Source organism: Mustela nigripes, chromosome 5 (genome assembly GCF_022355385.1).
Source record: "Mustela nigripes isolate SB6536 chromosome 5, MUSNIG.SB6536, whole genome shotgun sequence".
Classification (NCBI taxonomy): Eukaryota; Metazoa; Chordata; class Mammalia; order Carnivora; family Mustelidae; genus Mustela; species Mustela nigripes.
Window position 1 is genome coordinate 103,137,619 of NC_081561.1, and position 13,963 is coordinate 103,151,581.

At 33.2% G+C, this 13,963-nt stretch overlaps 1 protein-coding gene across 3 annotated transcripts in view; it reads right to left on the reverse strand.

The window, feature by feature from the left end:
* The window catches only part of IBTK (inhibitor of Bruton tyrosine kinase), a 93,550-nt gene that overhangs the window by 34,740 nt on the left and 44,847 nt on the right, over nt 1-13,963 (reverse strand). For all 3 annotated transcript variants that reach the window (XM_059400982.1, XM_059400981.1, XM_059400979.1), the window contains 5 exons: nt 13,462-13,558; nt 7,937-8,038; nt 4,905-5,022; nt 1,322-1,382; nt 652-773 (listed from right to left, as the gene is read on the reverse strand). In XM_059400982.1, the coding sequence (XP_059256965.1) occupies nt 652-773; nt 1,322-1,382; nt 4,905-5,022; nt 7,937-8,038; nt 13,462-13,558 (500 nt within the window). The remainder of the gene's footprint in view (nt 1-651; nt 774-1,321; nt 1,383-4,904; nt 5,023-7,936; nt 8,039-13,461; nt 13,559-13,963) is intronic.

The window sequence follows — 13,963 nt, forward strand, 5'->3', positions numbered from 1 at the left end:
AAGTTCTCATAGAAAAAAAATCCATAGTGCACTCCTCTTAGATTCAAACTCTCTAGAGGGCAAATCTTTCTGTCAAGATGGATGGGACAGGCAATCACTTGGGTAAATGGGATTCAGAAAGAGGTAATGCTCTATATTAGAATTTCTAAAAATGTTTTTTTCTGAATCTAACAACTCACCCTAATCTTCATAAAATCTGCTACCTCTAATTCTTAAGCCTTTCTGGAATTCTGTTTTAGTCTTTTTTCTGTTCTAAGTCATTACTCTCAGCAGCCCCTTTCCAACTTCAAAAACTATAAATCTTCAATTTTCTCCTTTCCTGCTCTCTTTAGTGCAATATGCCTTTCTTATTTATTATAATTTCAGCAGGGTTTGGGAAGGTAGCTAAGATAAATGCACTTATTCAACCAGATTGTTAACTTGATGGTTGTATTCCTTTTATATTTATAGTTAATTCTGTTACATCTGCAAATAATTATGCACTTATTCTCTTATAATAAGGCTAAGAATAAACATAAATACATACTTACGTCAGGATTCTCCAATTTTTCTTTTTAAGCATGTTTAAGTGTTACTAGTGTAAAAGACTGGGGGTGGACAAAGGAGGAGGAGAGAAGAAAAGGAAAAGAAAAAAAGAGCAACAAAGCTTACGAATAATTCTGTTCCAAATTTATTTCTTCTTTCAAAAAGATATCTCCATCTTCTACTTCCAAATAGCTAATATCTGGTCCATCTTGATATGGTGTAATGACTCTTCTATCCATTGCTGGAATCTATTAAAAAAAAAAAAAAAAGGTGTCCCTTGTTAAATATAAAATGTATAAAGACTTTTTTAAAAAAAATAGGTATATCCCACTTGTTCATACTGATATGTGGTAACATTAACAAGGAAAAGTCTAGAATGCTTAATGACTTCCTACGTTCACGATAATGAGAAAAATCTGGTTAGGTTCATTCATTTTTACTCTAAAAAAATGTCACCTTTTCAAAAAAGCTCTACTTTTAATCAAATACAAATTAATCTATTTCTTAGGGATCATGTGAATCCACGTATTTGTCCTGCCCTGACATTTGGTAAATTAATAACTAAAGAAAAGCTTTCAAGAACTTTCATTTATAGAGCAATTAAAATAATCAAAATTAAAAATATTTAAGGATAAAACTATCATACTAATCTATGGGATCTGTAAAAAAATTTATATCCTCATTTTTAAAAGATCCTAATATGTTAGAATTCATTAGGAAATTACTCTACTGAGAAGTCTGACCTAATAATACTACTTTAGTTTGATCATATTACTGAAAAAAACATAAACCTTACCATTTTTCTATAAAAGACAGAAAGATCCTTCAAAACAGCTTCACTTAAAACATCAAGAGACCTAAAACACACGATACAGAATTCTATTTTAAGACTTAAGTAACCTAATATTTATCAAGATTTTTCAAATATGTAGAGACATTTTACATTTCTGAATAAGTAACAGTTATTTTTTATAATCATTAATATGACAGCTGCTATAAATTCTTTTTGGAAGTTATATATTTCAAATAAGCAGCAGTCTTCAAACATCTTCAATATAACTCAACTCTTTGAAAAGATTTTTCTATCATTTATATTGTAGCAAAATAGCAACTACAGTTCTTCCTTGACATCCCAATAAATCCATCAAAAGTTAAAAATCTCTTAAGTCAAAAATACACTTAATATACCCACTTACTGAACATCACAGCTTAGCCTAAGCTACCTTACACATGCTCATAACACATACGTTAGCCTACAGAGCCTATTTTATAATAAAGTGTTGAATATCCTATGAATTTATTAATTACTCTATTGAAAGTAAAAAATAAGCATGTCAGTTGTTTACATTCTTGTGTTTCTGTACGTCACTGGCAACCGTGGCTCATTGCCACTGCCCAGGATCATCAGAGAGTATTGTACTACTTATCACTAGCATGAAGAAAAGATCAAAATTCAAAATTCAACGAACAGTTTCTACTAAACGTGTTTCACTTCCACACCACCGTAAAGCTGAAAAATCCTAAGTCAAACCATGGTAAATCAGGGACCATGTGTATTCATTCTCCAACTTTCCAATCTTTAGCTACAGTAGGAGCACTATACTGACAGAACAATGGCCTAACATGATACCTTAATTCTATCTAGAACTATCACTGCATGACTTTGAGCATTCAATTTACCCATTTAGGCTTTAGTATGTTCATGATGCATAAAATGTTTGGACTAGATCAGCTGTATTCAAAGTAAATTTCAAGGAACTCCCAAGTTCCAAAGAGATATTTCTAAAGCACTTAAGTGAAAACTTAAATCAAAACTTACATTCTAAAATATATTTTAAACTATCTTTACAAATGCAAAACAACTTGCCTATTCAAATCTATATCATACCAGTTCCTAACATTTTGATGATAATTAACCTGTTGTGGTGCAGTTCTCCTTTTTAACATCTCTGTAAATATTTATTTACACCCCTAAGAAACACATATTTGATAAGGAATGGTTAAATTTGTACAAATCTTTGTTTTATGGCAAGTTATGCACACCTACTCATGTAAAATTATACAAGTGATATCTACTAAGTGCCATTCTTAATGATTCGCCTGACACACTTGTCACAACAACTGAACAATGGTACTGAGACACATCATTTTCCAATATCATATCTTAGATAGATTTGGTGCTTGTTTTGTATTTTGGTTGATTCCTTATCTGAAACTGCATGAGCTTAATTTGGCAAGGCAAAGTTAAAAAAAAAAAAACTGTTTTGATTACAATTATTAATGTAATGTCAGCAAAAAAATTTATTCTGAAACCTAGCCAGGTTCTGATACTAAAACACCAGAGGCATTTTAAATCACATTGCAAAGGGGCACCTGGGTGGCTCAGTTGGTTAAGCATCTGCTTCTGGCTCAGGTCAGGATCTTAGGGTCCTGGGACCAAGACCCACGTCAGGCTCCCTGATCAGCAGGGAGTCTGCTTCTCCCTCTCCCTCTACTCCTCCCCACTTGTATGTGCTCTCTCACTCACTCTCTAATAAATAAAATCTTTTAAAAACTGAAATAAAATTAAATCCTATTGCCTAACATCCCATAACATTAATTTACATTTGAAAAGCATTTCCACAAAATAACAAAGCATTACATTGCCAAAAGACTTTCCTCTGAATTTAATCCTATATAGCAATTATTAAGAATCTATTAGTGATTCACCTCTAAAAATCAGAACACTCTTATTTCAGTCATATTTTAGAATCAGTTTCATTAAGATTATCCTGACTGTGAAAGGTGAGATATCAAAAATCTGTTTCCAGGGGCACCTGGGTGGCTCAGTCATTAAACGTCTGCCTTTGGCTCAGGTTATGATCCCAGCATCCTGGAATCCAGTCCCACACTGGGCTCCCTGTGCATCAGGCTCTCTGCTCAGCAGGAAGCCTGCTTCTCCCTCTCCCACTCCCCCCTGCTTATGTTCCCTCTCTCACTGTGTCTTTCTGTTAAATAAATAAATTCGTTTTTTAAAAATCTGTTTTCATTTATACTAAATTATATAGATCAAGATTTTGATTCCTTGAAAAAAAAGGGTTCCTGGGTTTTCTCCTCTGTAATATGAGGTTATAAACAGAATCTACTTCATCAGTTTCCACGAAAATCAACTGAGATCTGCATAGCACTTTTAGGATGCTTCCTGGCACATAGTATTAGTTATCATTTTATGGCTAAAATAAAATGCAGAAGTAAATGATACTGGAGCTTGAAAAATGCTAAGTGCATGAAGAACTCTCATCTAAAACTTCCCCAGAACACTCATTTTTCTCACCACTGACTTTATAGTAATAAATATTTTTTTTTAAGATTTTTTTTTTTTTTTAATCAGAGAGAGAGAGAGCACAGGCAGACAGAATGGCAGGCAGAGGCAGTGGGAGAAGCAGGCTCCCTGCCGAGCAAGGAGCCCGATGTGGGACTCGATCCCAGGACGCTGGGATCATGAACTGAGCCGAAGGCAGCTGCCAACCAACTGAGCCACCCAGGCGTCCCTATAGTAATAAATATTTGACCTTATATTAAAAACAGAATCTGTATATTTATTTCATTGAACTCCACTAAAGATAATTAAGAACAATAGGATGAAGTTTCTAAGATCCCTCTAATTCTAAAACACCTATGACTCCTAAATTATTAACATTAACAAATCTTTTCAATCCAAGTAAACATCAGTAATATGAAATACTAGCTTATAAAATAGGGTGTATATATTCAGCCAGTTATTTTATATAAAATGTGTCATTTCTCAAAGAATCATTTCATTACTCATTAATTTCAACATAAAGATTTAAATATTCATACCAGCTTCCAACAAACTAAACCAACTGAAGTTTTCAGGCCATCTGCTGCAGCCTAAGTTTGACTAAAGAAGCAATATGTAATATAAGAACTATCCAAAGAGAAAAATGCAAAGAGAAAAGGAAATCAACCAGTAACAAAATTTTCATGTTTACATGTGAAATAGTTATGTGCTGTCTTAATTAGTATTATATATAGTTTCCAAAAGCCTAGGTAACATAGTTGTAAATCAGCCTAGACAAGCAAAGAGATATGCATACATATAAAGAATACACCTTTAATATTTTCCTACACATTTCCAACAAGAATGGAAGCTCTCCATTGAGGGCAAGGATTTTGTCTGTTTTGCTCACTGATGTATCTTAGCAGTGGCTGGCATATATTAGGCACTCAAATACTGATGGAATGACTGAAATCCCTTACATTTTATTTTCTACAAAGCTGTAATTTATCATTATACCTTTTTAAATTACTAATATATCTACTATCATATATAAATAATTGCTTTTACAACAGTCATATAATGTATGCACCCAACCTACCTTGCTTCAAGTAAAGCAGCCATATTCAGTCCTATAAACTGTAAACAAGACAGTTTCAGTTGTTCAGCATTATACATTGCTGCAAATTCCAGTATCATAGCAGCATTCTTTAGGGTAACTACAAAGAAAAGATACTTAAAATGAGATGAAAGCCATGCTACTACAGCAAATACAATATACTTATGTTTAAAGTTGTCAGCTCTGAACATTAAGAGCAAGAAAAACTGAAAGTAGTTTTTTTTTAATTTTTTTTTAAACAGATTTTATTTATTTATTTGACAGAGAGATCACAAGTAGGCAGAGAGAGAGAGGAAGCAGGCTCCCTGCGGAGCAGAGAGCCCGATATGGGGCTCGATCCCAGGACCCTGAGATCATGACCTGAGCCCAAGGCAGAGGCTTAACCCACTGAGCCACCCAGGCGCCCCTGAAAGTAGTTTCTTGCCAAAATAACTTATACTAAGGCAAATTTAGAAAGCTACTTTCCATCTCAGTGTGACTGGTTATGAGGAGAAATAAGCACACCAAAAGAAAATCCAGATGATGTGTTACAGTGTCATCTGAAAGCAAACACATAATAACTGACAAACTTCCACCTTACATTTTTGGAATAGTTTCAACTTCCATCGATAAATAACTTTCCTTTTCATTTATATAACACAGAATTGTTATTCTCTCTCCTATAAAACTAAAAAGATCTTAAGACTAAGATAAACTAGAGGCTGGCTCAGTCAGTAGAGCCTGCAACTATTATCTTGGGATGGATTTGAGCCTATGTGGAGCACGGAGATGACTTTCAAAAATTAAAAAATAGAATATGCTTTAAAAAATAAATTTAAGGGCGCCTGGGTGGCTCAGTGGGTTAAGCCTCTGCCTCCGGCTCAGGTCATGATCTCAGGGTCCTGGGACTGAGCCCGGCATCGTGCTCTCTGCTTGGCAGGGAACCTGCTTCCCCCTCTTTCTGCCTGCCTCTCTGCCTACTTGTGATCTCTCTCTGTCAAATAAAAAAATAAAATCTTTAAAAATAAATGAATAAATAAATAAATTTTTAAAAGTCAAGGTAACGTTAAGGGTAATTTAAAAAAAAGACTAAGAGAAACTAATGAAATCAGTCTATAAAACATATTTATATTGAGTAATCCATCAGAATTTATGTGGATGTATTATTTATATAAATACATACTCAATATATTTGGAAAACAACTGCATTTAAATATCACTGTATTATTATTTATGCCAGTGTAGAATCTGGCATACTGTACAAAAGACTCTGGATTTTATTACAATCCCAGTAACTTTACATATGAAGTATCCTAATGTGCTAGAGACGATCTCACAATATTCTACCTACGTAGCATGTAACTTTGGCTTCCCAAACCCCTCCATTATTTATTTACTATGAGTTCTAACAGAGGAACAGAACTGTTTTCTATACTTGGCATATTCCACATTTGTTTTTCTTTCTTCCTTATAACGCCATCAAAAGGTACAACTGCAGTTAATTATGGTCTTTGTCCTACTCCTAACCAAACCTAAAGTTTCGACTAATTATGAACCCAAAGTCTCCCATTTCACGAAAATAGATCATACAAAAATTTTGGAATTGGGAATAAGTACTGCCCTATACTAAGAGACCAGACTTCTGTTGAACCCTTCTCTTGCTAAGTTCTAGGATGATCAAGCTATTCATTTATAGGATAGTTGTGCAGCATAGGCCAAAAAAGAATATCCAAGCATGCCAGGAAAGTCAATTGAATAGCTGAAAATATCTCCAATATGTATACTTTATTCCTGTTATATTAAAATAAAGAATGCAACAAACATTTCTTTTTGATAACCAAGGAGAAGATATTCCATAAAGCTCAAGAAAAGTAATTAAGTAAGACACTAGAGCTAAAACAAATTATCAGCAAATACAAATTAGAAATTCTGACAGGAAATCACTTCATACTTCCTAAAGTGGAAATGAGACAATGAAGATGAACAAAGCTAAAATTAGAAGCTTTTATATCAGGCTAAGAAAACCTAACCTTTATCCTAGAGTAAGCAATTAAAAATACCTAAAGAGAAAAGACATATAATACTTCCAACAGAAAGACTGAATAAAAAGAGAAGTAGAGAGAAAGAGGACTTAAAAGATTACCGTGACACTACACAGAAGGGACAGATATCAGTGAACTCAACTAGCAGAGTGACAGAATAAAAAGGGGGGGGGGGGGAAGTGGTCAATAAATATGGTTAAAGATGCATCAATTCTAGCAACTGAAAGAATTTGGATGCAAAGAACAAAATAACATAAAAAACAGCTTTGGGTTTCAAAAGTTGTATGTTCAAAAAGACAGCAATACAATTAACTGAAATAATGAAGTATTCAGGGACGCCTGGATGGCTCAGTTGATTAAGCATCTGCCTTCCACTCAGGTCATGATCTCAGGGTCCTGGGATCAAGTCTTGCATCAGGCTCCTTGCTCAGCAGGGAGCCTGGTTCTCCCTCTGCCTGTTGTTCCCCCTGCTTGTGCATGAACACACTCTCTCTCTGACAAATAAATAGCATTTTTTTAAAATAAAGTATTCATTAAATGAAATAATGAACAGAGAAAGAAATAGAGTTTAAGAGAAAAGAGATGTGTTTTGATCAAATACATCAATGAGACAATTATATAAAAATTCCAGCAAACAGTAACAGGTAGCTAAACACAGACTTACAGCCAAGACCAGGGCAAAAGGAAAAAATTTCTTTCAAACACTCACCTTTGAAATTTCAAAATAAATTTCCTAACATCTTCATAATTCAAGGTTTTACAACATTTCAAAAAACTTAACATATTTCAATTATAAGATGTATGTATTTTCACCTATTAACACATCTGAAATAAGAATGTGCTTTCAATGACACAAAATAGCTTAAATGTTTTAATATTTTTCATGATTCAAAAAAATAATGGTGCATTTTACCACAAATGGAATCATAACGTCAATGAATAATCCTATACCAACCTGAAAACATAGTAATACTCAAATTCAAAAGTACTCACGTTTCTCAGTTAATGCTACTTCACACATCCCTTTCAATCGAGTTATAAGAAGCTGATCAGCCACCACAAGAACACTACAAACAAAATCCACATTTTGAGATTCTAAAAAAAAAGAAAACAAGCAAAACTATTACTTTGTAAACATTATACCTATGAAAAAAATCTCTCCAAGTAATTAAGACACAAAAAAAGAGGATTATGACTGTTTTCTAAATGTTGCAATGGCAACTCTGATAAATAGTAATAATGTGAGAATTTTCTACCTTTTAAGTAGAAAGATGGAAAGAAACACACCTAAATGCCCTGGTTCACACCAGGACATAAAATGGGCAACTTGAATTGATCTTTTAGTCTAGAAGGCTATAAGAATGCATGACCTATTTAAAAGCTCCCATGTTGTTAAACATTTCTCAATCTAATAGAGGAAAATCCAAATCTCAGTATCGAAATTATGTAGGTACATGTTAAATACATTTACATTTGTTAAGAACAAATATATACATATATATGGAGAGAGGGGTGAATAATGCTCTTAGATAACCATTTTTGTTTTAAATAAAGAAGCCTAAGAGTACATTTTCTTCTTAAACTATAGGAGTTCCTTAATTTAAAATAACCTCAGTCCTGAGTACTACTGATGGCCTTGAGCAATCACCCTGACACACTTCCAGAATAAAAACATAAATACAAAAACAAAACAAAACAAGACCACAATAGGAAAGGGGAAAAAAAGATTACAAAGAAAAAAAAACATAGAAAAACCATTTTTAACAAAGAAGGAAGAGGTGAAGTCAGTGAATGGCAAACTAAGGACTACTTCTAGAATTCCTCCACAAAAGCAATGAATATAATATAAAACTGTCAAAATCAACTTTTTCAAAATTCAAGAAATTAGCCAAAGGCTTACAATAATCTAGGGAGTGCTGACTCGAAAAAAATGGCTAAATCTTGGTAAGAAAAGGGGAGTGATGGGACACTATAGCTTTTTCTATTTAAATCCTCTTCTTCCCTCCTCCACAGTTGTCTTAAAAACCAGTAACCTTGCAATCACAGTGGAAACAAACAATACAGCCATTAAAGGAGGCAGAAAAGTTATAAAGCTACATTATCAATAATTACTTTAAAAGGATTAAATTCTCTAATCAGAAGACAAAGTGGCTGAATGGATTAAAAAAAAACAACAAACAAGATTCAACTGTATACTCCCTACAAGGGACTCATTTTACCTTTAAGAACACACATGGGCTGAAAGTGAAAGGATAAAAAATAATATTCCATGCAAATGGTAACTGAAGGAGAGCTGGAGTGGCTATACTTCTATGAGATAAATAGGCTTCAAGTAAGAAACAGAAAAGACAAAGAGGTCATTATAATAAAGGGGTCAATTCATCAATAGGATATTAACAGCTGTACAGAAGCATGCAACAAACATATAACAGTGAAGCACCTAAATATATAAAATATATAAGCTGAAGGCAAAATAGTCATCAGTACAGTAATAAGAGAGCTTGAATATCAATATTCATGTTCAAATATGGACAGACCATGGAGACAGAAAATCAACCAGGAAACATCAGACTTGAACAACACTAGAGACCAAAAGAACCTAACACATATATACAGAACATTCCATTCACAACAGCAAAATACACATTCTCAGCGCACATAAAACATTCTTCAGGATAGATCATATATGAGGCCACAGAACAAGTCTTAACAATTTAAGAAGACTGAATGATACCAAGTATATTCTCCAACTACAGTGGCATAAAACTAGAATAACAGGATGAAAATAGGGAAATGAGTAAATATGTAGAAATTAACATGTTAATTCAAAGAAGAAATCAAAGAGAAAGCAAAAAATACCTTGAGACAAATGCAAATGGAAATAAAACAGACCAAAACTTACGGGATACAGCAAAAGAACTTCTAATAAGGAAGTTAATACTGATAAATGCCATAACAAAAAAAGGAAGATCTTGAAAGAAATTAGGGGCGCCTGGGTGGCTCAGTCGTTAAGCGTCTGCCTTCGGCTCAGGTCATGATCCCTGGTCCTGGGATTGAGCTCTGCATCAGGCTGCCCGCTCAGTGGGAAGCCTGCTTCTCCCTCTCCCACTCCCCTTGCTTGTGTTCCCTCTTTTTGCTATGTCTCTATCAAATAAATAAATAAAATCTCAAAAAAAAAAAAAAAAAGAAAGAAAGATTTTTATACAACAAAGGAACTGCAAAAAGAAAAAACAAAGCCCAAAGTCATCAGGAGAAGAAAATAATAAAGATTGACAGAGGGGTGCCTGTGGCTCAGTAGGTTAAGCATCTGACATAGGCTCAGGTAATGATATCAGGGTCCTGGGACTAAAGTTCGAACTGTGCTCTGTGCTCAGCAGGGAGTCTGCTTGTCCCTCTCCCTCTGCTCCTCCTCTCCCCACTCATGCTCTCTTTCTCTCAAATAAATAAAATCTTAAATTAAAAAAAAAACAAAACTGAGCAGAAATATATGAGCTAGACATTACAAGAACAAAAAAGATCAACAAAACTAAGAGTTGGTTGTTTGAAAAGATATAATTAACAAACCCTTATAAAAAAAATTCCCCTCAAAAATAAAATTCTAAATGAAAGAGGAGACATTACAAGTGATATCACAGAAATGTAAATTTTGAGAGACTACTCTCAACAATCGTAAGCAGACAAATGGGATAGGTAACCTAGATGAAACAGATGAATTTCTAAAAACATGATCTACCAAGACTGAATGAGGAAACAGAAAATCTGAATAGACCAATAACAGAGTAAGGAGACTGAATATATTAATCAAAAATCTCCCAAAAAAGAAAAACCCTAGAGCAGATGGCTTCATGGATGAATTCTACCAAATATTTAAGTAAGAATTAAAACCAATCCTTCTCTAATTTGTCAAAAAAAAAAAAAAAACAAACACAAAAAACAAAAAAAACAAAAAACAAACAAACAAACAAACAAACAAAACTGAGGAAGAGGGAGAACTTCCAAACTTCTTTTATGAGGCCAGATCATCCTGTTACCAAAAAGAGTCAAGGACACTACCCAAAATGAAAATCACAGTACCATATCCCTGATGAATATACCTGCAAAAATCCTTAATAAAATAGTAAGAAACCAAATTCAATAGCATGTTAAAAAGATCATACATGATGATCAAGTGGGATTTATGCCTGGATGCAAGGATAGTTCAGTACATACAAATCAATGAATGTTGATGCTATCTTAACAAAATAAAGAACAAATATCACATGATCATTTCAGTACAGGCAGAAAATGCATTAAGACAAAACTCAACATCCATTCATGATAAAAACTTACAACAAATTAGGTAGAGAAGGAATGTTCCTCAACATAATGAAGGCCATCTACAACAACTCCAAAACTAACACCATATTCAACAGTAAATACCTAAAAGCTATTTGTCTAAGACCAGGAACAACATAACGATGCTCACTCATGCCATTCCTATTCAATATAGTACTGGAAGTCCTAGCAAGAGTAACGAGGAAAATAAATAAATAAATGAATGAATAAAATGAACACCATCCAAACAGAAAAGGAAGAAGTAAAACAGTCTCTGCAGGTGACAAGATCTTGTATCTAGAAAACCCTAAATGCACCATCAAAAATCTATCAGAAGTAATAAACAAATACAGTAAAATTGCAGGTTACAAAATCAACACAAAAATCAGTTGCTTTTCTATGCACAATGACCTATCCAAAAAAGTAATTAAAAAAACAATTTCTTTCACAATTATATCAAGAATAAAACACTTAGAAATAGATTTAACCAAAGAGATAAAAGATCTGTACTCTAAAAACTATTAAACACTGATGAAAGAAATTGAAGACAAAAATAAATAGAAAGATATTCCATGTACAGGGACTGAAGGAATACTGTTAAAACACCCACTCTACCCAAAACAATCTATAGATTCAATAAAATCCTATCAAAATTCTAATGGCATTTTACACAGAAACGGAAAAAGTAATCCTAAAATTTATACAGAACCACAAAAACCCTGAAGAGCCTCAGTAATCTTGAGAAAGAAGAACAAGGCTAGAAACATCAAACTTCCTGACTTCAAAATATGTAACAAAGTTGCAGTAATCAAATCTTAAGATATTGCCATAAAAAGCAGACACATATACCAATGGAACAAAAAAGAGAGCCAGAAATAAACCCTCATTTTATAGTCAATTAATCTTCAACAAGGGTATAAAGAATACAAAATAGGGAAAGGACGACCTTTGCAATAGAGTGCTAGGAAAACTGAACATTCACATGCAAGAAAATGATTGGAATGGATTAAAGAATTAAACAACTAACTCAGAATAGATTAAAGAATTAAACAAAAGACCTGAAACTGTAAAACCCTTAGAAGAAAACAGGGTAAAAGATTCTAGTCTTGCCAGTGATCTTTTGAATATGACATCAAAAATCACATGCAACAAAAGCAAAAATAAGTGGAATTACATGAAACTACAAAGTTTCTGCAAAGCAAAGAGAAACAATTAATAGAATAAAAAATTAAATTTATAAAAAAGGGCAACCTTTGGAATGGAAGAAAATTATTTGCAAACTACATTTGACAAGGGATTAATATCCGAACCAACAGGTTCATGAAAAGGGTGTTCGATGTCACTAATTATCCGGGAAATGCAAATCAATACCACAAGAGATGCCACCTTACACCTCAATGGCTATTATTAATAAAACAGAAGATAACGAGTGTTGGCAAGGACATGCAGAAAAGGGAACACTTGTGTGCACTGTTGATGGGAGTGTAAAATGATACAGCCATTATGGAAAACAGCATGGAGGATCCTCCAATAATTAAAATAGAACTACCATATGATGTAGCAATCCCACCTTTGAGATTTTTAGCCAAAGGAATTGAAATCAGGATCTTGAAGATATATCTGCACTCCCATATTCACTGAAGCACAATTAACAACAGTGAGGATATAGAACAGCCTAAATGTCCACTGAAGGAAGAAAGGATTAAAAAAATCTGGTATACACATATAACTAAACACAGTAGTACACAAAAGATGACTGAAAACCCTCTGTAACTAAAACATTGGTGTATTACTTGAAAAAGTATATAAACGCAATCTCTCCATAAATTTTGCTTTAATTCTTAGTCTGTTTCTTTTACTTCAGAGATATTATCACAAGGAGGAAAACAAACAAGAAAAGACTTATATAATATTTGTCAAAAACTATTCCCTATTGTCTGTTCCTGATCTCAATCATAGAAACAGCTGGGTATGAAACTGTTAAATCTAATGTCAACCATTATACATAATCCTATAGAGTTCATTTTCACATACTGAAAATTTTCTTTTTCCACTCCTTTAATATTAGTAAGTATCCCTATGGCTGATTCTAAATTTAGCCTCTGTTGATGGCTTATTTCAATTAGAGCAGAAATTAAGATTCATGTTGATTCTGCCATTACTCAATTATATCTTAAATATCTAAAACATCCTCTTATTAATACCTTTTATCACCACAGCTTCATCAGTATAGAGGTAGTCCAAAATAACTTTTAGTATGTCAGAATGTATGGGCATTTCCAAAGCTGTACAAGTGGAAGCCTAAATAAAATAAAATAAAATAATTAATTTTAAACTAAAAAAACTACCTCATTCTGACTGGAATAGAAAATCTGAAAAGGGATAACATCAAATGCAAAAGAACATTTATAAAACACAAATCTAAAATGACATACATTTAATTTTAAAATGCCTTGTAACATAGGGAAATCAAGAAAAATTGAAACAAAAACCAATCACACTGGTATTCCAAACAAATGTCCAAATAATAAAGGGGAAATTCTGACCTATTAAGTTTTTCTGTAACAATTTTTATTTCAAACGCCAGCACATAAATGAAGTTTAAAACAAAAGTGAAACTGACTTAAAATATGCAGTTCCCATTCTGCATTTCTTTAGTACGTAATTTCCCCAAAACAAAAAAAAGTGTGATTACCAGCCATGTGG